General features: G+C 38.9%; 1 protein-coding gene and 1 pseudogene across 3 annotated transcripts in view; one reads left to right on the plus strand and one right to left on the minus strand.

Moving 5' to 3' along the window:
• Positions 1-24,348, minus strand: part of ASXL2 (ASXL transcriptional regulator 2) — a 137,226-nt gene extending 112,878 nt beyond the window's left edge. Inside the window, exons 1-2 of one of the 3 annotated variants that reach the window (XM_060644943.3) lie at positions 23,901-24,347; positions 23,312-23,539 (exon numbers count right to left, since the gene is read on the minus strand). Coding sequence is in view for 1 of the 3 variants with exons in the window: in XM_060644938.3 (XP_060500921.3) it covers positions 23,901-23,957 (57 nt within the window). In the remaining 2 variants the exon portion in view is untranslated. The other 2 variants (XM_060644938.3, XM_060644942.3) reach the window with 2 other exon arrangements.
• On the plus strand, positions 1,277-1,364 carry LOC132674413 (U6 spliceosomal RNA; annotated as a pseudogene).
• Positions 24,349-24,726: the final 378 nt, after the last annotated feature.

The raw sequence follows: 24,726 nt of genomic DNA on the forward strand, positions 1-24,726 counted from the left end.
ATGTGACTACATAAAAATGAAAAACTTGGTACCGTGTGTATGCACATGTACACACACAAACCCATAAACAAAGTCTAAATAAAAACCAGGAAAATATATCACACACAGAAAAAGTTGTTATAAATAAATGAGAAAGGGGTACCTGGGTGGTGCAGTAGGTTAAGCCTCCAGCTCAGGTCACGTTCTAATGGTTCGTGAGTTCAAGCCCCATATCGGGCTCTGCACTGATGGTGCGGAGCCTGTTTGGGATTCTGTCTCTCCTTCTCTCTGCCCCTACCCAGCTTGTGCACACTCTCTCTCTCTCTCAAAATAAACTTAAATTTTTTTAAATAAATGAGAAAAAAAACCAACAATCGAAAGAAAGAAAGAAAGAGAAAGAGAAAACTGGCAAAGGATATAAAAAGGTAGTTTAGAGAAACAAATACAAGTGGTCAGTAAACATCAGAAGATGTTCAACCACAGTCATGCAACCATAAATACAGAAATTGAAATCAAACCAGATTTTTTTCATCTACTGAGTTTGCAAAAATGAAAAGGTATGAAAAGCCCATTATTTGTCAGCGTATGAGAAACAGGTATTGTCATCCATTACCGTAAAATGGCACAACCCTTTTGAAGCACAATTTGGTACTCTCCAGCCCTGATTGGGTACATCTCTGACCCACCAATTATAATATAAAAATTAATTGTACTGCTATATTCTTACAAGAACACAAATAATATGTACAACATTTACTTAAACTATGTTTATAACATCATGGTAAAACTGGAATGGCCTAAATTCCAGTAGTTATTAGGAAAATAGATTTCTAATCAACCAAATAATAGAAGAATACGCCATCAAAGAGAGCAATGTGGACACTAAAATAAGAGACAACAAAAGTAAAAAGAGACAAAATGAACTACATTAAAATTTAAAATCTATGCATCAAGGGACACAGTCACAACAGTGCAAAGCTGACCTACAGAACTGGAGAAAATATTTGCAAATCATATATGTTAAAGAGTTAATATTCAGAATAGTGTTTGCTTCAGCAGCACCTGTACTAAAATTGGAATGATACAAGCAAGGGGCATCTGGGTGGCTCAGTCAGTTAAGCATCTTGAGTTCGGCTCAGATCACGATCTTATGGTTCAGGAGTTCTACCTCCACATCAGGCTCTGCACTGATGACACAGAGCCTGCTTGGGATTCTTTCTCCCTTTCTCTCTCTCCTTCCCCCACTCATGCTCTCTCTCTCAAAAAAAATGAACTTTTTATGTAAAAAAAAATAAAGTAAAATTAAAAAAATAAAATTGGAACAATACAGTGAAAATTAGCATGGCCCCTACGACATACATATTTGTGAAGCATTTTTTTTTTTTAAATCAAAGACATCCAGATGGCTAACAGACACATGAAAATATATTCAACATCACTCATCATCAGGTAAATACAAATCAAAATCACAATGAGATACCACCTCACATCTGTCAGAATGGCTAAAATTAACAACACAAGAAAAAATAGATGTTGGCAAGGATGGAGAAAGGGGAACCCTCTTACACTGTTGATGGGAATGTAAACTGGTACACCCACTCTGGAAAACAGTATGGAGGTTCCTCAAAAAGCTAAATATAGAACTACTCTAGGATCCAGCAACTGCCCTATTTAGGTATTTATACAAAGGATACGAAAATACTAATTTGAAGGGATACATGTTTATAGCAGCATTATCAACAATTATCAACAATAGACAAATTATGGAAATAGCCTTAAGTGTCCATCGACTGATGAATGCATAAAGAAGCTTTGGTATATACATACAATGGAATATTACTCAGCCATAAAAAAGAATGAAATGTTGCCATTTGCAACAAGATGGATGGAGCTACAGTGTATCATGCTAAGCCATGCTAAGGGAAATAAGTCAGTCAGAGAAAGACAAACACTGTATGATTTCACTCAGGTGGAATTTAAGAAAAACAGATGAACATATGGGAAAGGGGGAAAAAAAGAGAGGCAAAGCATAAAAAACACTCTTTACTATAGAGAACAAACTGAGGGTTGCTGGAGAGGAGGTGGACAGAGGGATGGGTTGAATGGGTGATGGGCATTAAGGAGGGCACTTGTGAGGAGCACTGGGTGTTACATGTAAGTTATAAGTCACTAAATTCTACCCCTGAAATTAACACAGCTTATGTTAACTAGCTGTAATTTAAATAAAAACTTGAAAGTATGTACACACACACACACACACGCATTAATATTCAGAATATATACAGAACTACAACTCAAGAACAAAAACAAAAAACAAAAAAACAAAAACAAAAAAAAACTCAAAAACGGGCAGAGGACTGAACAGAAATTTCTCCAAAGGAGATATACAAATGGCCAAAAAAGCATATGAAAAGATGTTCAATAGCACTAATCATTAGGAAAATGCAAACCAAAACTACAATGCAATATCAATCATATCCACTAGGATGGCTGCTTTCAAAACAAAACAAACAAGAAAAACAGAAAATGACAAGTGTTGATAAGGACGTAGAAAAAATGGAACCTGTACACTGTTGACAAAAAATAGTATAGCGGTTCCTCAAAAAATTACAAATAGAATCATAATATGAATGCAGCAATATCACTCCTGGTTACATATCCAAAAGAATCAAAACCAAGGTCTCTCAAAGAGATACGTGTACACCATGTTCATAGCGGTATTATCAAATAGCCAAAAGGCAGAAGTGCCCACTGACAGATGAGTAAACAAAATATGATGTACACATACAATGGAATACCATTTGGCCTTAAAAAGGAAACTCTGGCACATGCTACAAGATGATGGAAGCTTGAGTACAATATACCAAGTTAAAAAAAGCAAATCATGAAATGACAAACATTGTATGATTTCACTTATACAAGGTATCTAGAATAGTCAAACTCATAGAAATGTAAAACAGAATGGTAGCTGCCAGGTACTGTGTGGGGAGGAAAAATGGGGAATTGTTTACTGAGTACAGAATATCAGTTTTCTAAGATGAGAAAGTTTTAGAAATACGTCACATAACAATGTGCATATATTTAACACTATTGAACTGCATATTCTAAGTAAACCTTGTGTTATACATTATTTTACCACCACTTTTTAAAAAGAGCAATGTGGATAGATGGAAAGATAGGAAATGTTAATGACAGATTCTAGGTGGTAGATATGTGGTTATTTTCTGTAAAACTTTCAACTTTGCTGTATTTATAATTATTCATAATAAAATATTATGGGGGAAAAAGAACAATGCAGCACTCTATGAGCAGATGTACAGACACTTGCAGAACTGTATATAGTATAGTTTAACTTCTTACCCTTTAAAGGGGTGGGAATGGGGCAGGATTACATATATGGAAAGAAATTTTCTGGCCTTACACCTTAGAAGCCATTATCACTGTTTACCTCTGGAAAAAGAGTTGGAGATGTAAAAGTCTATTATACCCTTAAAGATTTGGGATTTTTGTCATGAGCATCTATTATTTGTATTGTAAACATATACATTTATCCAGGCCTATACCCATCATCCTCCCCATTATAAAGCAAATATTAATTCTCTAACATCTAGTTTCATGGCTTCACTTTTTACATTAAAAATGTCAACCCTTCTATAATTTGTTTTGGTATGTGATATGAAGCAGAGATACATATATTTTTTTTCCCAAGATTATTAGGTTTCTCAACACTACCTGTATACTGAATTCTTAAATATATGTCACTGTCTCTGGATTTTCACATCTGTACTATTTACCAATCTTGTCTAGTCCCAAATCAGTGCCATGTTGCATTAATCACTGTATCTCTGCAATACATTTTAACATCTAGAAATATGCTATGCCTATCGGCACCTGGATGGCTCAGTGAGTTAAGCATCTGATTTTGTCTCAGGTCATGATCTCACAGTTCAGGAGTTCGAGCCCTGTGTGAAGCTCTATGATGACAGCTCAGAGCCTGGAGCCTGCTTCGGATTCTGTGTCTCCCTCTCTCTCTGCCCTTTCCCTGATGGCACTCTGTCTCTCTGTCTCTGTCTCTCTCTCTCAAAACTAAACCAAAAAAAAATTTTTTTAAATAACAAATAAATTTTTAAAAATTAAAAAAAAGTTATGTTATGCCTCTTTTTTAAGGTTACATTTCTCTTTTTAAAAATATTCTTAGGGATGCCTGGGTGGCTCAGTTGGTTAAGTGTCCAACTCCTGATTTAGCTCAGGTCATGATCTCATGCTTCATGAGATCAAGCCTTCCATCTGGCTCTGAACTAACAGCATGGAGCCTGCTTGGGATTCTCTCCCTCTGTCTCTCTCTCATAATAAATAAAACATTTTTTAAAATACTGTTAGTCTAACCCAGTTGAACTTTTGATTTGTTTTCCAAAGTAGAACTGTACTTGACAAGAACTGAAATTTTATCATATTGATTCTTCCCATCCACATAAAACAAATTGGCTCTCTTCCATTTTTCAAGTGTTTCCCTCATCCTTTTCAGGGATTTTACAGTTTTCTTCACCTAGATCCTGCACATTTCTTATCCAACTTATTTCTAAATACTTCATAGTTTTCATTGTATTTTGTTTACTATGGAAGGAAGGAAAGAAAGAAAGAAAGAAAGAAAGAAAGAAAGACAGACAGACAGCTAGAAAGTCTCAAAATACATGGACATTAAACAACACACTTTTAAATAATACACAGACTATGGGGCACCCGGGTGGCTCAGTCAGTTAAGCATCCAGCTATTGACCTCAGTTCATGATCTCATGGTTCATGAGTTCCAGCCCAACGTCAGGCTCTGTGCTGTCAGCACAGAGCCTGCTTGGTATTCTCCCACTCTCCCTGCCCTTCACCCCTACCAAATAAATAAACATTTTAAAATGAAATAATACATTGGCTAAAGAAAAAAAATCTCAAAAGAAATTTTAATATATTATGAACTAAATGAAAATGAAAATACAAGTTAACAAAATTTCATGATGCAGGAAAAGCAGTGCTTAGAAATTCATGGCACTGAACACATACATGCATACATTAGGAAAAAAATATAAAATTAATAATCCAAGATTCTACCTTAGGAAACTAGAAAAAGAGCAAATTAAATTCAAACTAAACAGAAGAGATAATAAAAATGAGAGCAATAATCTGTGAAACTGAAAACTGGAAATCATAGAGAAAAATCAATACAACTAAAAGGTGGTTCTCTGAAAAATCAATAAATGAATAAACCTAAGACTAAGAAAAAAGACACAAATTTCTAGTATCATAAGTGAAAGAGAGAGCATCACTACATATCCCATGGACAATAAAAGAATAAAAGAGTATTATGGGGGCACCTGGCTGGCTCAGTTGGTGAGGGCCTGCAACTCTTGCTCTTGGGGTTGTTCGAGCTCCATGATGGGTGTAGAGATTACTTAAAAATAAAATCTTGGGAGGGGCGCCTGGGTGGCTCAGTCAGTTGAGCATCTGACTTCAGCTCAGGTCACGATCTCGTGGTTCGTGGGTTCAAGCCCTGTGTCAGGCTCTGTACTGGCAGCTCAGAGCCTGGGGCCTGCTTCAGATTCTGTTGTCTCCCTCTCTCTCTGCCCCTCCCCCATTGTTCTCTCTCTCTCTCTCTCTCTCTCTCTCTCTCTCTCTCTCTCTCTCAAAAATAAATATTAAAAAAATAAAAATAAAATAAAATAAACCCTTGGGGTACCTGGGTGGCTCAGATGGTTAAGAGTCTGACTCTTGTTCTCTGCTCAGATCATGATCTCAGTTTGTGAGTTAGAGTCCCACATCCGACTCCGTGCTGAAGGCACAGAGCCTGCTTGGGATTCTGTCTCTGTCTCTGCCCCTCCCCTACTCACTCTCTGTCTCTCTCAAAATAAACTTAAAAAAAAAAAAACCCTCAAATTTAAAAAATAAATAAGATAAAATCTTAAAAATAAACAAACATTATGAATAACTCTATGTCCATAAATTTGATAACCTAGATGAAACGTATCAATTCCTTGAAAGATACAATCTGTCAAAACTCAACAAGAAGAAACAGACAATCTGAATAGGCCTGTATATTTTTTTTTAATGTTTACTTATTTATTTTTGAGAGAGTGAGCACACAAGCAGGAGGCAGGCAGAGAGAGAGAGAGAGAGAGAGAGAGAGAGAGAGAGAGAGAGAGAGAGAGAAATTCCAAGCAGGCTCCATGCTGTCAGCGCAGAGCCCGATGCTGTGCTCAATTCCATGAATAGTGAGATTATGACCTGAGCCCACACCAAGAGTCTGACGCTCAACTGACTGAGCCACCAGGTGCCCCTAGGCCTATATCTTTTAAAGAAATAGAATACATAACTAATAACCTTCCAAAGCAGGAAGCACCAGACCAACGTAGGTTCACTGGCAAATTCTACTGAACACTGAATGCAGAAACTATACCAATTCTGTACAATCTTTTCCAGAAGACAGGAGCAGAAGAAATACTTCCTCATTCTGAGGCTTGCAATACCCTAATATCAAAACCAGACAAAGACACCAAAAGAAAACAAAAACAAAAACAGAAAACAAAACAGTACAGATCAATATCTTTCATTAACATAAGTGCAAAAATCCTCAACGAAACATTAGCAAATCAAATCCAACAAAGTGAATGGTAGCACACAGATTGGGGAAGATCAGAATTCAAAATACCACCAAATGGCAGAGTTTAGCAAATTTCCCCCTCCAGTACCTCTCAATCTGAATTCAACAGAGCCCAAAACCTGGATATGGGCATTAGTGTACACAGAGTTCCATTAGAGTAGGAGTCTCCTAATACTCAGCAACAAAGAAGGAATTTCTCCATTTTATTTCTTAAAACTCTGAAAGGAGGAAAACCTTCCCCTCCATATCAGAGGAGTTTACGGTCCCAAAAGAATGAAGCAAAACCCCATTGCTCTTTCCCCTCTCGTCTCCGGCTGCTCAGCCCAAGGGAGATACAGTCGTAGGAAATGCAGAGTAAAATAAAGACATTTCTGGCCAAAGATGAAAAATGGGAATCCCCCCAAATCAGAAAGTACTGGGAAGACTGCCAACAAAAGAACTCAGGAAAGCGACCCTTAAAATTGTGTATGAACTCCTCAGCTAACACCTGAGCTATGCATACATGACTGGACACTAAAACAGTATAGACAGACTTTGAGAATTGAACTGTGGGATAAATCGGGGTCAGCCAAACTTATCTATAAAGAACCAAACAGTAAATATTTTACGTTTTGTGGGCCAGTCTCTGTTGCAACTGCTCAACTGTGACCACCAAAGTATGAAAGCAGCCACAAAAAATATACACAAATGGGCATGGCTGGGTTCCAATAAAATCTTACTTATAAAAATAGGCAGTGAACTAGATCTGGCCCACAGGCCAGAGTTTCATAACCCAAAGGGAAGACCACCCCCCAAATCCCACATAGTATGATGGTTCACACAAAGGAAAAGTCCAAATAGCACTAAAAAGGCTTTGAAGTCCTAACTGACATTGAAACAACAACCCACAGAAGGCTGGTCAAAACCTGAAGCCTAAACACAATTCAGCTAACTGTTTGCTAAAATAAAACTATTAACATTCTCCATGTAATTTAAACAAGACACAGAGTGTCAATTACAATTTAAATTTACATGGTATACCAAAACCCAGGAAAACCTCAGTTTGCTTGGGAAAGAAAATCAAAACACAGAAACAACAAGATAACACTGGTATGGGAAATATTTCGTAAAGACTTAAAAACAACTATTATAAAAATGCTCCAAGTAAAGGTAAACATTTTTTTTTTTAACATTTATTCATTTTTGAGAGAGAGAGACAGAGCGTCAGTGGGGGAGGGGCAGAGAGAGAGGGAGACACAGAATCTGAAGCAGGCTCCAGGCTCCAGGCTCTGAGCTGGCAGCACAGGGCCCAACGAGGGGCTCAAACTCATGGACTGCAAGATCATGACCTGAGCTGAAGTCAGACATCCAGGCACCCGTAAAGGTAAACAGTCTTGAAGGAAGAGAAAGATATAAAGTAGAATATAAAGAACCAAATGGAGGGGCGCCTGGGTGGCTCAGTTGGTTAAGCGTCCAACATCCCAACATCTGCTCAGATTTCGGCTCAGGTCACGATCTCGTAGTCTGTGAGTTAGAGCCCCACGTTGGGCTCTGTGCTGACTCAGAGCCTGGAGCCTGCTTTGGATTCTGTGTCTCCCTCTCTCGCTCTCTCTCTGCCCCTCTCCCAATTGCACTCTGTCTCTGTCTCTCTCAAAACTAAACATTAAAAAAAAATTTAATACAAAAAGAACTAAATGGAAATTTTAGAACTGAAAAATAAACCAAACAAAAAAAAAAAATCCCACCTTATCCACCTCATCAAATAAATCAATAAGAGGAAGCAAACATGAAAACAGAAAAACAAATAATCTAGTGATTGAATAAAAACCATTTACTCTAAATTTTTGTATGCCAAAGGACAAATCAAGAAAATGAAAGAACAGGGAGGGGCATCTGGCTGGCTCAGTTGGTGGACCATGCAACTCTTGAACTCCCGATTGTGAGTTTGAGCCCCACATTTGGTGTAGAGATCACTTAAAAATAAAATCTTTAGGGGCACCTGGGGGGACTCAGTTAAGCACTGGACTCTTGTTCAGCTCAGGTCATGATAACACAGTTTTGCTCGTGGGACTGAGCACAGAGCATACTCAGGATTCTCTCTCTCCCTCTCTCTCTCTCTCCCTCCCCAGCTTGCACATACACGCATTCTCTCTCAAAATAATAAATAAATTTTTTTTTAAAACTTTAAGAAACAGAATGGGGCAGGGGGGATGTGCCTGGGTGGCTGAGTCAATTAAGCATCCAAATCTTGATTTCGGCTCAGGCTGTGATCTCATGGTTCAAGAGATCAAGCCCCACGTCAGGCTCTGTGCTGACAGTGCTGAGCCTGCTAGAGATTCTCTCTCTCTCTCTCTCTCTCTCTCTCTCTCTCTCTCTCTCTCAAATAAACAAGGAAGAAGGAGGAAGAGGAGGAAGGAGAAGAAGAAGAACCACAACAACAACAACAACAGAACCTATAAGGAAGGAAGACTTTCCAACTGATTTTTATAAGGCCAGCATTATCCTGATACCAAAACCCAGAGACAGATGATACAAGACAACTAAAGATTAATGTCTCTCATGAACATAACTGTAAATGTCCTCAACAAAATAATAGCAAATCCAGCTATATATAAAAAGCATAGGGTGCCTGGGTGGCTCAGTTGGTTAAGCAAGCAACTCTTGATTTCAGCTCAGATCATGATCTCAGTTTGTGAGATTGAGCCCCACATTGGACTCCACACTTCAGCAATTGAGCCTGCTTGGGATTTTCTCTCTCTCTCTCTCTCTCTCTCTCTCTCTCTCTCTCTGCCCCTCCTCCACATGCATGTGTGCATGCTCACCCTCTCTCTCAAAATAAATTAATAAACTTTAAAATATTTTTAATGTTTATTTATTTATTTTGAGAGAGAGCAAGCTGGGAAGGGAAAAAGAGAGAGAGAAAGAGAATCCTAAGCAGGCTCCATGCCATCAGCACAGAGCCCCACAGTGGGGCAGGATCTCACAAACCATGAGATCATGACCTGAGCTTAAATCAAGAGTCGGATGCTTAAGTGACTGAGTCACCCAGGCGCCTCAGTAAATAAACTTAAAACACACACACACACACACACACACACACACACACACACCCCCCACAGGGGCACCTGGGTGGCTCAGTAAGTGGGACATCTGATTCTTGATTTCAAGGTCATGAGCTCAAGCCTCACATTGAGGGTGGAGCCTGCCTAAAAAGTTTTTTTTATTTTTTTTTTGATGTTTTATTTATTTTTGAGAGAGACAGAGCACAAGCAGGGAGAGGCATAGAGAAAGAGGACGGAGGATCCAAAGCGGGCTCCGTGCCACCTGCAGCAAGCCTGATGTGGGGCTCAAACCCACAAACCGTGACCACGACCCAAGCCCAAGTCGGATGCTCAACCAACAGAGCCACCCCCCAGGCGGCTCCCCCTAAAAAAGTTTAAAAAGCATAATACACCACAACCAAGTGAGATTTTTTCCCCCATAGGAATGCAAAGTCAATTCAATATTTGAAAATCAATGTCATCCACCATATTAACAGTCTAAAATTTAAAAGCAAATGACCCCAGGAATTCACTCAGAAAAAGCATCGAACTAAATTCAACATACATTCGTGACAAAAACTCTCAGTAAACTATAAATAAAAGGGAGCTTGGTCAACCTGACAAGTACTTATAAAAAACCTACAGCTAACACACTTAACGATAAAAGACTAAATACTTTCTCCTGTAATCAGAAAAAAAGTATCTGCAAATCACATATCCAGCAAAGGGCTTACACCCAGGATGGATAGAGAATTCTCAACTCTCAACAGCAGAACAACAAACAACCCAGTTACACAGTGGGCAAAAGACCTGAACAGACACTTCACCAAAGAGGATATACGCTTGGAAAGGAAGCATGTAAAAAGATGCTCAACACGGTGACATGGCACACAACAGGCGGTGAGGACACCCATGACCTTACTCCTTCCTCTTTTTTGACTCCATCATCTCAGTAGCAGCTGCAGTGGCCACAGTTCAGTCACTGACATGCAGCTCTGTCGGTGCCCAGGAGCTACACACCCTCCAAGTGACCAGTCAGGAGACAGCAGACCCGGATCAAGACTCATGTAGCCTCGCTGGAGGGCATCACTCCAGAAGATCAAGTAGTGCTCCTGGCAGGCACACCCTTAGAGAATGAAGCTACCCTAGGTCAGTGCAGTAAAGGCTCTGACCACCCTGGAAGTAGCCCGCCCCATGCTTAAAGGTAAAGTCCACGGTTCCCCGGCCTGTGCTAGAAAAATAAGAGAGCAGACTCCCAAGGTGGCCAAACAGGAGAAAAAGAAGACCACGACAGGCCAAGCCAAGCAGCAGATGCAATATAACCAGTGCTTTGTCAATGCTGTGCCCACCTTTGGCAAGAAAAAGGCTCCAGTGCCAACTCTGAAGTCCATTGTAATACTGGCTTTCCCCAATAAAGACACTTAATTCAGGGGCACTTGAGTGGCTCAGTTGTTTACACGACTGGTGAGTTCGAGCCCCACATCCAGCTCTCTGCTGTCAGCGCAAAGTCCCCTTCAGATCCTCTGTCCCCCCTCTCTGCCCCTCCCCTGCTTGTGCACGAACATACTCTCTTGCTCTCAAAAATGAATGAGCATTTAAAAAAAAAAAAAAAAAAGATGCTCAACAACATAAGCCATTAGGAAAATCAAAATCACAATGATCTACCACTGCACACATATTAGAATGGCTAAAATAAAAAGTGCTGACAGTACTAAAAGCAAGCAAGGATGAAGAGCAACTCTATTTCAAATACATTGCTGGTGGGAATACAAAAGGATACAGCCACTCTGAAAAAGTTTCCCAGTTTCTTGTAAAGGTAAACATACACTTATTCATTACACAGCAATCCCACTTCTGGGTATTTGCCCTGGGGAAATGAAAACAACATTCTGCCCACAAATTTTTACTGCAGCTCCATTCTTATTTGCCAAAAAAATAAAAACAACCTACACATCCCTCAACAGTGAATGGATAAACCATTATACATTAGTACAATGAAATACCACTCAGCAATAAAAAGGATTTAACTATTAATACACAAAACAACACAGATGAATCTCAAAGGCATTAAAGTGAATTTAAGAAACCAGTCTCAAAAGGTTATACACCATATGACACCATTTATATGACATTCTCAGAAAGACAAAACTAGTGATGAAGAACATGTCAGTGGTTGCCAAGGGTCAGGGACAAGTAGAGGGTAACTATATAAGATATTCAGGCTTGTACCTGACTACAGTGGTGGTAGTTATATGTGTTAAATTCACACAATTGTGTAACAAAAAGGTCAATTTTTACTGCATGGTAATTTTTTAAATAAAAACTTCTAAATCAAAATACTGAGATGAGCTAACAAGTGTATGTGTAAGTAGAAAATAAAAAGACAGTCACTACAGCATTAAAGTGGTCATTTTAGGTTTCCAATTTTCATAATAGTATTGAGCATTTAAGACATAACCACTTCACGAAATACCCTTCAGCCATAAAAAAAAGGGTTATTATTAGCAAACCCAGAAAATGACAAATGAAAGTATTTTTGAACATGAACAAGCAGATTAGAGGGGGGCCTGGGTGGCTCAGTCAGTTAAGTATCCGACTTCAGCTCAGGTCCATGAGTTCGAGCCCCGTGACAGGTGTGCTGAGAGCTCAGAACCTGGAGCCTGCTTCAGATTCTCTGTCCCCCCCACCTCTCGCTGCACCACCCCCACTCCGTTCATGCTCTCTCAAAATAAATAAATGTGAAGAAAAAAGAAAAAGCAGATTAGAAACTGAGAGACTAATTACAACCAAAAAGAAAAAAATGTATCAAAGACTAAAAGGAAATATCCCAAAATGTTTATATTGTGTCAGACAGAATAAGTGATCTTTTTTTCTAATTCATGAAACTTTTACAAAATGAAAGAAACCTATGTTACATATTACTATAACTAAAATATATTTATTTTAAATTTCAACATGGATGGACCTAGACAATATTATGCTAAGTGAGATAAGTCAGATAGACAAAGACAATTACCATATGATTTCCCTGATATGTAGAACCTAAAAAACAAAACAAATGAACCAACAAAACAGAAACAAACCCATAGATACAGACAACAAACTGATGGTTGCCAGAGGAGAGGGAACTGGGTGATAGACCAAATAGGTGAAGGGGATTAAGAGGTACAATCTTCCAGTGGTAAAGAAGACACAGGTACATAATGTACATTATAGGGGATATAGTCAATGATATTATAAAAACTTTGTATGGTGACAAATTATATATATTTCATAATGTATGTAAACACTGAATCACTGTGTTGTATAACTGAAACTAATACAGTATTATATGTCAATTACTCTTCAATAATAAATTAAGCCCAATAAAGTGAAAAGTAAGACAGTAATCCTAACTCAGAACCAAGATTCACAAACAATAAATCGAAGTAAATTTATAAAATGTCAACCCTCATCTAGACCATTAATGAGAAAAAAGACAAAAATGTTGACCAAATACAGATTGAGAAAGTATCTAAAAATGATACAAAGTAGACTAAAGCCATTTAAAAATTATAGCGTTTTAAGGCACAATTTAAATCACAAACATGCTCACACAACTTTTAAGATTAAAAGCATAAAACATAAATATCTTCACAGACAACTTTTATAACCCCTTGAATTAATATACAAATTCCTGGTGGGAGGTCTACAGAAAGTTAGTTTAACAATCATTTCCATTAAATCTCTACCATTTGCTACCTCTTGTCAGCTAGAAAACAAACTTGGGAAATAAATATGAAGCAAATCCAGGACTAAATGAAAAAAAATAGGCAAGTTGTCCTTCTATCCCCTCCAACATCTGCCCTCAAAGTGTGACTTTTGTATCACAAACTTGTAATAGGTTTTCCCCTGGCAAAAATGTCTCTAATTTTTTTTGGCTTTTTTAACATTTATTTGAGAGTCAGAGGGAGACAGAGCATGAGTGGCGGAGGAAGAGAGAGAGAGGGAGACACAGAATCCAAAGCAGGCTCCAGGCTCTAAGCTGACAGCACAGAACCTGACGGGGGACTCAAAGCAATGAACCGTGAGATCATGACCTGAGCTGAAGTCGGACGCCTAAATGACTGAGCCACCCAGGTGTCCCAAAAATGTGTCTAATTTTTAATGAGAAATAACATTAAATGTGTTTTCACAAGAAGCAACAAGCAACCCAGAGCTACTATGATGTTCGACTCCCAGGAGCAGTAGTCACATTTAATACAGTATGACTGGCTCCTTCTGGAGTTGTGCAACACATGGCCCTGATTGATTCTACCACTGGCACAAACCTGAAGACCAGTGGTGCAGAGGACAATGGTATGGAAAGAACAGTCATACAGGAACTCAGAGAGAGAAGAAAAATCAACATGAGCTAGTATATAACTGGGGAAAGAGTTTTGCTTTCTTTTTTCATTTCAAGAATGGTAAGGTTTTGTTGTGTTAAACAGCATTCAATAACCTCCTGTATGTGTGAAAACTTCAGAAGACCAGCAGGTCTAAAGGCTTCTGCTGGAGAGCTGTTAAGTGGGATCGATGTAGGTAGAATAGATATAAAATGAGAAAAATTTGAATGATATGGAAAAAAATTTATACCCCCTCCCACCCTTTTAATTCAAGACAGCCGTACTGTAACCCTCATAACCTCTTTACAATAAATCCCTCAAATGACCAAAACTGCTCAAACACAGGTGTGATGCTATCTCCTGCATAAAAACTCCATACGGTTCCTAAAATCAAAATAGTTGTCAGCCCAACTTCTAAACTATCCACATTTTGGCCCCAACCTACCTCTTCTGGCCTGATCTTTCACCATTCAGTACTCAAAGGTGAATTAGCCATGCATCAAACATCCCCTGCATTTTTCAGTGTTCCATCTTTTCAGCTCTTCTGTCTGCTTAAAATGCCCTTACCCATATTCACCTATGTGAATTCACCTAACGTTTTATCAATCATCCCTCAATACCCAGGCCAAATATTCTGAGACCAACCCTGCCATGTTCCCTCTCCACCAAATTTTAGTATTAGTCTTGTTTGCTATTAAACAGCCTCTACAACACAAATTTATTTTGTGATTATGTTTAATTATGAAACTTAGGTTAAAACAACATAATTTTATCTCAGCTTCTACGTTGTCAGGAATCTGAGCATGGATTAACGGAGCCTTCTGCTCAGGGTCTCATTAGGCTGAAATCAAAGTGTCAGCTGGGACTGACACTGAACTCATTTGAGGCTTGAGATTCTTTTCCAAGCCTACTACCAAGCTTATTTGTTGGCAGGTTTCAAGTCCCTTTCAGTTAGTTCCCTTGCTGACTTTTGGCCAGGAGTCACTCAGCTCCTAGAGGCTCTCTGCCACTCTTTGCCTCATGGCCCTCTATATAGGCAGATCCTAACGTCTAAGAGTGGAATTTTGTGCAGAATCTCCTGGAGCAGGAAAAGGATTTTCAGTGAGTTCTTAAAGTTGTTCACAGCTAGTTGAAGTCTTTGTGTGATTCCACATTCACCTTGGGAAACAACTGGCAAATGGGGTCCCTGAGGTTAAAGGGCTTTTCATTACAATAGTCTCAAATCTCTGTGCTTATTTGCTAAGAAAGAACATCTTCACAATAGTTTTCTCATTCAAAAACATAAAGCAAAATGGGGTGCCTGGGTGGCTCAGTTGGTTAAACGTCAGGGCCTTGATCTCTGCTCAGATCATGATCTCAGAGCTCGTGAGTTCAAGCCTCGGATTGGGATCCAAGCTGAGTTCACAGAGCCTGCTTGGGATTCTCTCTTCCTCTCTCTCTCTGCCCTTTCCCTACTCTCTCTCTCAAAATAAACATTAATTAAAAATTTAAAAAATAAATTGCACTCACTCAAGAGAACAGTGTCTTCATTTTTATCTCCAATTTAAAAAAAGGTAAAGAAAAAAAAAAGATTCAGCACTCATGTGCAAAAAAGTGAGTTAAGCTCTGCAGACAGAAACATTTAAAAGTCTCTGCCCTTCAAGGCACCTGGGTGGCTCAGTAGTGGCTTACTCTTGATTTCGACTCAGGTCATGATCTCATGGTTTGTGGATTCAAGCCCCACATCAAGCTCTGTACTGACAGCGCAGAGCCTGCTTGGGATTCTCTCTCTCCCTCTGCCTCTCTCTCTCTCTCTCAAAATAAAAAAACTTAAAAAAAAAAAACTTTAAAAACAAAATAAAAGTTTCTGCCTTCAAGGGGCACAATCTTACTGATATATAAACTGAATTTCCCCTTATTTGTCCACAATGAAACATACATTTAGGAAAAATATGTCTTTGAAGCTGAACATTTTTTTTTTAAGTTTTTATATCCTTTTGAAGGAGATAGAGACAGAGTGTGAGCAGGGAAGGGGCAGAGACAGAGAGGGAGACACAGAATCCGAAGCAGGCTCCAGACTGAACAGTCAGCACAGAGCCCGATGCAGGGGTCAATCTCATGAGTCATGAGATCATGACCTGAGCCGACATCAGGCGCTTAATCAACTGAGCCACCCAGGTGCCCCAAAGCTGAACATCTTTTAAAATTTATACTCTATTTACAATCTTTAATAATCTTCTTTAACAGGACTCAAAACCTAGAAAGGCATAAAAGGTAGAGATTGATAAAACTGTTTACATTAAAATAAAAAATGTCCAGGCAGCAAAAAAAAAAAAAAAAAAAAAGGATAAATCAGTCAAATCAAAAGACAAAAATGAGAAAGAGATCTGCAACATGAATGACAAAAAACTATTTCCTTAATCTACAAAACAACCTTAGAAATTAGTACAGGGGCACCTGGCTGGCTCTTCCTCTCGGGGTCATGAGGTCGAGCCCCATGCTGGGTGTACAGATTACTTTAATAAATAAAACTTAAAAAAAAATTAGTATAAAAGGGACCAGGAAAAAAAAAAAAGGCAAAAGATCTAAACAGCCAAGTTTACTGAAAAACATACAGATAGTCAATAAGTATAGGAAGTTACTTTATACCTGCACTGTCCAATAATGGTAGCCATTAAACAAATGAGACTATTTACTGAGGTTTGTTTTGTTTTGTTTTCTACATAGGCTCCACACCTAACATGAGACTCCAACTCAGGACCCTGAGATCAAGAGTCACAGGCTCTACTGACTGGGCCAACCAGACACCCCCAAAAATAAGGCTATTTAAACTTAAAATTAAATAAAATTCAAAATTCAGTTCCTTAGTCACACTAGCCACATTTCAAGTGCTAAATGGCCACATATGACAAGTGGCTACTGTGTTGGGACAGTACAGATATAGAACATTTCCATCAAGTTCCACTTAACAAAAGAAATGTTTTTTTAATATATCAAAGTGGCAAAGAATAAAGATTGATATATTCCTTGGATTAAAGTAGGAAAAAGGCAGTAACCTTCAAAATTTTCGAGAGGAATATAAATTGGCACAAACTCAAGTTTACAAACTCTTAACTATTCTATTCACACAAAAGCACATGCATCCAGACACACAAACAATGTACATGCATATGCCCACATGTATATATTGAACTAGTTGTTACAGAAAAAAAAAAAAAACAACGCTATAAATGGCCTATACATCGGGACGCCTGGCTGGCTCAGTCGGTGGGGCATGAGACTCTTGATCTCAGGATCATGAATTTAAGTCTTACATTGGGTATGGAACCTATTTAAAAAACAAAATAAAATAAATAAATGGCCTATAAGTCAAAAAATAAATAACTTTTTTTTTTTTTTTTTTTTTTTTTTTTTTTTTTTTAATGATGGTACATTTAAAAACAATGGAATATCAAGGTGCCTGGGTGGCTCAGTTAAGGGGCTGACTTCAGCTCAGGTTATGATCTCACAGTTCATAATTCGAGCTTCCCATCAGGCTCTGTGCTGTCAGTATGGAGCCCACTTCAGATACTCCGTTCCCTCCTCTCTGCCCTCCCCTGCTCTCTCTCTCTCAAAAATAAATAAATACTAAAAAATAAAAATAAAAAAATGTTTAATAAATAAAAACAGTGGAATATTAAAACATTTAAGGGAATGAGGCAGATATTAAAATGAGGCAGACATTAAAGGTATCCATGATATTCACAACTAAACAAGTTGCAAAACTGTATATAAAATATAAGTAGGTATACATATTTATGTATTATCTCTACATACAGAGTTAGAAGTCCAGAAAGCTATATTTGAACTATCAACTGTAATTTCAGTATGGTAACTAAATATCGTCAACATTTCAGGATGCAGACTTTCATTTAATCTTGTTTTTATTAGAATGACTCATCCAAGATTAACTCTTTACACTTTTCTGTTCCTCTTTTTTTTTTTTTAAGAATGAGCCTAGGGGCACCTAGGCAGTAGCTCAGTCAGTAAGCATCAGACTTCGGCTTAGGTCATGATCTCATGGTTCATGAGCCCCGAGCCCCACATCAGGCTGTCTGCTGTCAGCAGAGCCTGCTTCAGATCCTCTGTCCCCCTCTCTCTCTGCTCCTCCCCTCCACTCTCTCTCAAAAATAAACATTTAAAAAAAATAAATGAGCCTATATAGCTTTAATAGAAACTCAAAGTAACTCAAACCAGTATTTTTAAGTCATATATAAATTCTAAAATTTAGTGTATTCAATAACCTTTTAAAACAACATTAAAAACATGACAAATCAAACTGTACTAAAAATACTAAAGGGGTACCTGGGTGGCTCAGTCATCAGTCAGTTAAGCGTCTGACTCTTGATCTCAGCTCAGGCTCAGGTCACGATCTCATTGTTCATGAGTTCCAGTCCCACATCGAGCCCTCAACTGATGGCTTGGAGCCTGCTTGGGATTCTGTCTCTCCCTCTCTCTGCCCCTCCCCAACTCATGTTTTTTCTCTCTCAAAATAAATAACCTTTAAAAAAATTTTTTTAATAAAAATAATAAAATTTAGTATATTCAATAACCTTTTAAAACAACATTAAAAACATGATGGATAAATCAAACTGTATTAAAAATACTAAAGGGGCGCCTGGCTGGCTCAGTGGATGGAACATGGAATTCTTGATGTCAGAGTTGTGAGTTCAAGCCCCACGGTGGTGTAGAAGTTACTGAAAAACAAAATCTTTAAAAAGAAAAATAAATAAAATAAATGAAAATAAAATTACTAAATTGCACACTACTATAAACTATGAGGCTGGTCTCTATGCAATATAGAAAGAAAGACTACAGTACTAGAGAGGCATTCAGAGGTCTTTGGTAAAAAGGACAAAGATAGCAGGTATTGAACCCTACTGATGAGTTCCCTGCAGTTGTATCTTCCACACACTGGCCTCCTTCCAAACAGCTTTTATAGTAAAAACATAAATGCCCTTTCACCGACAGCGAAACTGCACAGCCTTTTAAGAAAAAAAGAGTCTGCAGATGAGGAAATAGCAAGGCATTCTACAAATGTGATGCTATTTTCTCAGCTCCTGTCAGAATTCTAGGAGATGCAGTAGCAGCAGCACCTTTCATAGAAATGTTTAATTTATGTGCTCAAAAGAGGTCTGTTGTTTTTTGGTTTTTTTTTTTTCAGTTGTTAGGAGGTTTGTGGGCTTTTAAGACAGGCACATAAAAACAAGACAGAAGGAAAAACAAACTGAAAATAACACAGAATTCAAGAAGCAAAACACAGGGGAACTTTAATATTATGGCAAGAAGGAACATCAGTCAAGAGTGTTACATCAAATCACCCAGCACAAACAGACTTGCAGATAGCAATTTCATACACGTATCAAATATCTTACAATTTTATGTCAATTGTAACTCAATAAAGCTGAAATAATAAATATAAATGTGCACTTGGTATTTTGAAAATTATGGATCACAGCAGTTTGTCAATTTTTAATCCATGCCCCTTACAATGCTCTCTCATTCTATTTTCTATATATTCCAAGATTTTGCCCAGTTTTACCTCCAACAGTCTATAAACAATACATGTAATATCTTTTTCCAAGATGCACACTCTTTCCTGGAGATTTTAATACTACTACAAATACAATACAAATACAGACTAAAAAGGACTCTGGCCTGGTCAATATATATCCAAGGGGATATAACCAGGCTTGGCTTTTAAGTCTGTACTTGTATTCATAATTTTTAAGAAAAAAACTACTCATGGTAAAGATTAAGGGTACAGAAAATTTCTAAGACTTCTATTTTTACTAAAGTACATTTTGTTAAGAAGTTTTCCTAAACATCTTTCTAGAAAACATCTTTCTATTCATTATATACTTTTATCATATTTTAAATTATTTTCCATTTTCTATACTTCCTCCACAAAAGTTTTTAGCCTCTGAGCATTACTTCTTTTTTACAAATGTCCTAGGGACGCCTGGGTGGCTCAGTCAGTTAAGTGTCCAACTCTAGGTTTCTGCTCAGGTCATGATCTCACGATTCATGAATTTGAGCTCCAAATCAGGCTCCACGCTGATAGTACAGAGCCTGCCTGGGATTCTCACTCTCTCCCTCTCTCTCAAAAAAATTAATTAATTAAGAAAAGATTTTTTTTTTCTACCTTCCATCTTATTCCCTAAAGTTAAATGACTTTAGGCAAATGTCAAAAATAAAAACCTATGTACATTCAAAATAACATTAATCACTAAGGGAAATCTTCTGCCCACAAATCACATGCTAAAGACCTATACAAGACAGTCTGTGCTCACCTCTAACACCCATACTTCACTTCACGTACCCTGACCTCTTTGCTCCCAAGATATCCAAAGGTACCTCTAGTATAGAATCTCTTAGGTTGCCTCCCTGTCCTTTCCACCTACAATCACAACTACCTTGTCCTTTTAGGACATTTTCCCCTTTTAACGCTTCCCTGGTTGTGGTGAGTAACAAGGGAAAAGTCAAAAGAGAAAACAGGATCAACAAGATTGTAGTATTTCCAAAGCTCTGCTGTTGCAAAAACAGCTAAATTCTTCAGGGATGTCATTAAATATTTAGATGATACAATGTTCATTTTGGTGTGTGTGTTTTTTTTTTTTTTTAAAGCATGAGCTTAACTTTGAGCACAGTTCTAAAGTCAGTGCAATGGTTCTCAAGATCTCTGGCTTACTACAAATCTTTGTATTCAAGTCGAACCAAACACTATAGATCTAATTCCCAATCATTTCATCACCATCACTGCTACCCTTAAAATTAAAAACATCCAAGACTGTTAACAAAATACTTGAGTAACAATGGGGGGGGCCTAAGTCGCTCAGTGGGTTAAGTGTCCGAGTCTTGATTTCGGTTCAGGTCATGATCTCATGGATTCATGGGTTCGAACCCCACATCCAGCTCCTTTCACTGACAGTACAGAGCCTGCTTGGAGTTCTTTCTCTCTCTCTCCCCCCTTCTGCACATGCACTCTCTCTCTCAAAATAAATAAACTTAAAAAAATTTTTTTTTAAATACTCAAGTAAAGCTTTTTAATAACTAGTGTATTTATATAGGGCAAATAGAAAATCAGTAGGGAGACAGTCCAGTACAGTGAATGAGCATTCAAGTTCTACAGAATCTCAACTCCATCATCCCTCTCTCCGCTGTCCCTAGTTATTGGAACTAGTCTGTATGTTCTACATTTAATCAGCCTTTTGATATAATTTTACTATTATACAGTAATTATGAATATTATCTTGCTTTTTCAGGTTTGTAACAACCTTACATCAATCCATGTAGCTCTCACCTCCATGCATACCCTCACATCAAACATGTACATACACATATAATTAATTTTATTTATTTGTTGCTATACTATTGGTCAGAAATACAACCTCATTTTAACAGTGCTCCCTAAAACAGGACAGCCCTACAATGCAGGTACCAAGAACACAATGAAAAAAGAAGCAGATAGTGCTCGTTTTCGTAATTTTATTCTTTCCTTGCTGAAACTGTTCCTAGAACATTTGACCCTAATGCCTATGAAATGTTTCTTTTTTTTTAAATAAGTTTCTTAAGACTTACTTCTCCTAGTCGTTTTGATCTTACAAATATATGCAACATTTCTTAATCTAGGTCAAAGTTACTTCCGTTTGTCAAAACACTAATTTTCTGATCTCATTATTCTGAAATATTAAAGATTGACTTTTGTCTATTCCCCCTACATTTACTTCTACCTAGTCCTTCTTACAAATGGAAATCTTCTGAATGCAGAGGTTTAGTTTAATTCCTCACTTTACAGATGATAAAATGAACCAAAGAGCAGGGTGCTTTTTAGATTTTGCCTGCTAGTAAAAAAAAAGTTTTAGTGTCACCACTCTCATTCTAATTTTAACTTAGATTGAGGCTTTACATTTGTCAGAATCAAATAAAAATACCAAACCACTAATATTCTGATCCCTTCAAGAACTCACTCAGTACTCTACTTATTAAACTAGCCTTTCCATCTTTTAAACATAGCTAACTACGGCATGAAATGTTTATTATAAATGAGCAAATATAACTAACTAGAATTTAAATTAAAAATTGAAAAAATAAAAATAAAAATAAATGAGCAAATATATTAACCTATTATAGGAAACTCTAAACAGCAGATGCAAACTTTTCCTATTTGTCACAATCTCCCAACGATTAGACTATTTTATCCAAAGAGATCATAATGCAAAAAATACTCTTAAGATTCTAGCGACTTGAAATAAATTAATATATTAGGGTTGTGGTCTGCTTACCTATAATTACAATTTGCCAGCCTTCTTTTAATAAAACGAAAAAGTCTTGAGGTATTCATCAAGTAGAAGAAAGTCTAACAGTCTTCTGTGAAGAAGCAATTTCCCCACCACCAAAAAAATTATTTCTAGAGTTTTATCTTTTAAAGGAAACTATCAGCACAGTCACAATTATGAAGATAGACTGTTAAGTGAAAACACTCAATAAATAAAATGTGCCTTTATTTATTCACTAACTTTTTCACATTTCCAACTAAAACAGAAATACAAGCTTAAGACTCATCAATCCCCTATCACATAAAATTTACAAAACAAATACACACGGTTTACAACAATGCACAAGATTGAATAAACAACAGAATCCAAATTTGGGGAAATAAAAAAGAATGGGTGGTAATGTAACAAAACATTAACATATAACTGAGGGGTGAGATATGTGATTTATTTTCTTCTTTATACGTTTCTATAATTTTCCAAATTTTCCCACAGTGAACATTTATTACTTTCGTAATCAGAAAAAAAAAATTCATTTAAAAAATAAACCATACATCACATAAAGGTTCATTTAGAAGGGGTCTTCATATTATACAAGTATTATTGACATGATTCACCATTAAAGATAATGCCTCCACTTTCTCACTTTCCAACACTAAAATGCTGTTTTACGTCTCTAACTTTTCTGCTGCAACTCCCAACGTTTTATTTCTACATACATGCACGCTTTTCGTTTTTTTCATACAACGTAATAAAAGTCTCACCATTCCTAAATTGTCCATTTTTTAAAACCTACCTCTAAATTTCGTTATAACAAAATGGGGGGGGGGGGAAGTGGGGGGAAATGACAATTTTACCCACTAATCACAACTTCGTGAGGCCACCATCACTTTAGCTACGGAAAAGTCAAGGCCGGGTAAACTACACGTCCCACCATGCATTGCTGCCTTGTTCAGAGTAGGTCTCTACGGAAACAGAAAAAAAAAAAAAAAATTCTACAAGTCCCACCTGTTACTTCGTTTCTAAACACCTCCTGCACTTTCAGCTTCAACAGCAAACAAAAACAAGAGCCTCGTGACCTCACGTTGGACCCGGGAGCCCAGACGAGCAGGGGACCCGGGGTCAGGCGGCATGTCTGCTATAGCGGGTAAATTCTACCAAGATCCAGCGCTCCTCTCTTCTTTCCGGGGCTGGGTGCACGCACAAGCCTTCTCCTATCTGCATCCAATGGGGGCTCTTCAGCCGCACAAGGGAGAAGAACCGGTTACTGTGCAAGCACAACAGACTTCCCCATGCCGGGGCGGGGGCTACCTCAGTGTGGAGGTGAGAGCGACGTGACCCCGAGAGGCAGCTTCAAAACACTAAGGGGACTCGTCGCAGACGCAGGGAGAAGCCACAGCCCCGCGGCGACCCTCTTCCGCTGGGCGCCTCCATTCCCACAGGGATCACAACCCCGACACTAACCGCCGCCCTCTCCGCGCGGTTTTGTGCCCCCTTCAGCCGGGTCGCTGGGCCAATGACCTCCCTTCCCCTGCGACCGGCAGGCGGCGAGGGAACAAAATTCTCCCGGGCTTCCCCTTCGCTCCCTCCCCCTTACCGTCTTGGCGGCCTCCGCCCAGGTCCTGCCCTTCTTCCTACGGCCCTTTTCCCTCATGTCGGGTCTTGAACTGACTGGGAGGCTCCCGTGTCCGGGCTCCGGCCGCCCTCCCTGCCTGCTCTGCCCTGCGATGCTTTTCCCGCGGTGCCGGGAAAAGTGGGAGAAAGGGGAAGTCAGGTCCGAGGAGCACCCAAGCAGAGGAAGCGGCGGGGGTGGTGCGCGGAGGGGGGGCGGGGGTCTATGGGGCGGCCGGTCCTCCTGCTGCCGTTGCCACTGCTACCGCCGCTGCCATATTGGGTCCTTACTGTACAGGCAGCCGCTGCGGTCACGTGACCGCTCCCGCGCGGCCGTCACTACTGTACGCAGCCGGACGCGCGAACGTGCGCGCGCGCCCCCGCCTCCTGCGCGGGGCTGCAAGACGAACGAGCCGACGGTCCGCTGCGTCCCGTCACTCCCCCGCCCTTCCGCTCTCTGCCTATCCTTTGGAGCATGCGCGGGAGGGAGGTCCGACGCTAAAGTGCGTCGAGCGTCCAGTGCTCACGCCTACAGCGAAAATCTGCCTGCGGAAGCGGAACTTGATCCGTCCCGGAAGGCTTATTGAACGGATTCTGACCGCGTGCCGGGCGCCTTGGTGGCTGTAGAGGCTTGGAAGAGACGTGCTTTTCCCCCAATCGGCGACTTTCTTAGCTATCGCTTTCAATAAGCCTCGTGCTTGTGTTTTTTCATTAGTGCATGTTCAGGTTTACAAAGGTTATCTTTGTGACGATTTGCAACAATTTTTGTCTGCTCATTTAACCCGTTTGGATAGATGAGGCAAGTTGAGTTC

Source organism: Panthera onca, chromosome A3 (genome assembly GCF_046562875.1).
Source record: "Panthera onca isolate mPanOnc1 chromosome A3, mPanOnc1 haplotype 2, whole genome shotgun sequence".
NCBI lineage: Eukaryota > Metazoa > Chordata > Mammalia > Carnivora > Felidae > Panthera > Panthera onca.